Source organism: Aplysia californica, unplaced genomic scaffold, assembly GCF_000002075.1.
Source record: "Aplysia californica isolate F4 #8 unplaced genomic scaffold, AplCal3.0 scaffold00156, whole genome shotgun sequence".
NCBI lineage: Eukaryota > Metazoa > Mollusca > Gastropoda > Aplysiida > Aplysiidae > Aplysia > Aplysia californica.
In genome coordinates, this window is record NW_004797426.1 from 7,594 (window position 1) to 10,099 (window position 2,506).

Sequence of the window (2,506 nt, forward strand, 5' to 3'; positions counted from 1 at the left end):
CCCCTCCCACCCACCCCCTACCCCCCGTTTATTCGATAGCTTGGAGTATGGTTGTGTGGAGCTACCCTACACGTTAAAACTAAAAGACTCCTCTAGCCGTTACAACGACTTACCGAACTCAGATCGAATTACTTTGACAACGCAAGACGAATCATGTAAACCACTGATCATCTGTCAGCCACCTTGAAATCGAGCTAAGGAGACCTTTCCGGGGTCTTTGTCTACGTATCTGGCATGCGTACGTGCCTGCAATGATATAGTATGTGAGGCAGCGTGGTGGAATCAAGCTCTTGTCAAAATAATCAAAGTGAAGAAACCTGCTTTTTTCCGCAGGTTTGTGAATTTTTATTAAATTTTTTATTTTTGGCTCAACACCTTTCATGCCCATTAAAGAACTCATTTCTGTGTGGATTTTCCCGAAAAACGATAATTAGAGGCAGAAAAAATATAAATTTTCAGTTACCACCGACTCTTAAGCTAAGGAAATAACTAATCTTTGGCGGCCATTTTCTCACTAACTTTTCCTCTGAAACCGGTGACCCCCACCTCCTTCATTCGCAAATATCTCGACTTGTATTCAAGATAAATAGATTTTTTTTAAATCCAAATAAAAATAAGTGAACAAGCTTGAAGATGATACCAATAACTCTACATGCCCCAAAATTGACGAGAGCCTGATTCCACCATGCTGCCTCACATATTTTCCTTGATTTTTTAAATATTTTTTTTTTGGGGGGGGGAGGGTCTATTCTTTTATTTTTCTTTCTTTCTTTTTTTCTATTCTTTTATTCTTTTATTTTTCTTTGGATGACTTGATCCAATACTTGCTGGTCCATTTGTTTGCGAGCGGAGAAGCAGATCGGCTCGAAGACGCGCGTACTTTTATCAGTCTTTGGGGGAAAACAAGAATGACCAACAGAAACAACGGAATTTTTGGACGCTCTCCAACCAAACGCTGACAGATTCTACGTTGTCTAATAATTATTATTTTCACACTGGCAGTGACAGACTGACACGATGCGAAAACTGGGCAGGTTTGTTTCCTCATTAATTATTTTGAGATTCATTACTTTGAAATTTGACTTTCTTTTCTTCGATGAGCCTCTTCATTTTCGACTTTTTTTTATCGTTTGCATTCTTCTGATTTGAGAGTTTTACTGAAATAATATGACTTTTTTCGGTAATTGTTCATATTGGTTGTTTTTGTTGTTTTGTTCTGTTTGTTGTTGTTGTTGTTGTTGTTTACTTGTTTGTTTGTTGGGTTTTAGATTTGTTTTGTTTTGTTGTTTTGTTGTTTTTGTTTGTTTGTTTGTTGTTGTTGTTGTTTGAGTTTGTTTTTGTGTTGTTGTTTTTAGGGGGGGGGGGTTGCTTGGTTTCTTGGTTTGTTTGGAGTTGTTTTGTTTGTTTGTTTGTTTTGTTTGTTTTTTTGTTGTTGTTTTTTTTTTGGGGGGGGAGTTAGTTAGCGCACTAGAAGAATGAAAAAATAAGAAGCTACTTATGCAATGTTTTTGCTTGAGAGCATGCAGCAAGCCTCAGTCTAAAGTGACCGCGCAAAGACAAACTCTTGAGTGTAAAAGTGTTCCCCCCGACATGTCCTGTTTATTGTGGGGAAAATGTGCAAGTTCTTTGAATATAATATTCCCCCAAAAAAGCAAGAACAGACAGATGTAGAAATTCATTCGTACCAACTGCAGTGAGGTTACTGAACACACAGTGCTACAAATGAGAGAGAGAGAGAGAGAGAGAGAGAGAGAGAGAGAGAGAGAGAGGGGGGGGTGGGAGAGAGAGTGGGAGAAAGAGAGAGAGTGGGAGAGAGATTGAGAGAGAGAGAGAGAGAGAGAGGGAGAGAGAGAGAGATTTACGAAGTGTGTTATCACAGCTCGTAAAATATGTATTTACAAATATCCTGTCTTGCTGGTGTGTACGAGTGGGTGCACCTGAGCTTTGTAACGACTCCTGCCATTGTAAACAGCCAAGACAAATTTCTCCTTGTGAGATAAATAAATATTGTTGAGTACGACCTTCAAGTGGCTGTTATCAACGAATTCTAGGAACAATAATATTTTCTCTCAAACTAACCGGATATGCGGCTTTGTGCAGACGAGAGAAGAAAACGACAGATCACGTGATAAAGCGACGGATAAAATGTGTAGTTTGTTTGATTTGAACTCGATTGTGTCAAGTGTTTTTTGTTTCACCGCAACAAGCTCAGCAAAGGAGAGACAGTTCTCTCAGCTAAAGGGATCTGGCTATTGTCTCTGTGTCTCACTCTGGAATTAAGGTATCAAAATTAAACGCAATTCTATCGTTAAGTAAGTGCGTTGTGTTATTGTTAGAAGGATCTGGTTTTGATTCTAGAGTCTAGTTTCTTTTCTTTCTTTTTTTCTTTTTTTTTTTTTTTTCTTTTTTTAGTTTATGAATAATAGGTTTGGGGGTGTTTATACAAATTAAACAGAGAAAAGTGACAATAGATCGGAGATTCGGAGCAGTGTCAGTGCAGAACCGA

The 2,506-nt window shown here is 38.4% G+C and overlaps 1 protein-coding gene across 1 annotated transcript in view; it reads left to right on the forward strand.

The window, feature by feature from the left end:
- Positions 1–766: 766 nt before the first annotated feature.
- Positions 767–2,506, forward strand: part of LOC106011649 (beta-1,4-galactosyltransferase 2) — a gene marked incomplete at its 3' end in the record, with an annotated part of 4,657 nt that continues 2,917 nt past the window's right edge. The window contains 1 exon segment of the mRNA XM_013082026.1: positions 767–1,034. Coding sequence (XP_012937480.1) covers positions 1,018–1,034 — 17 coding nt within the window.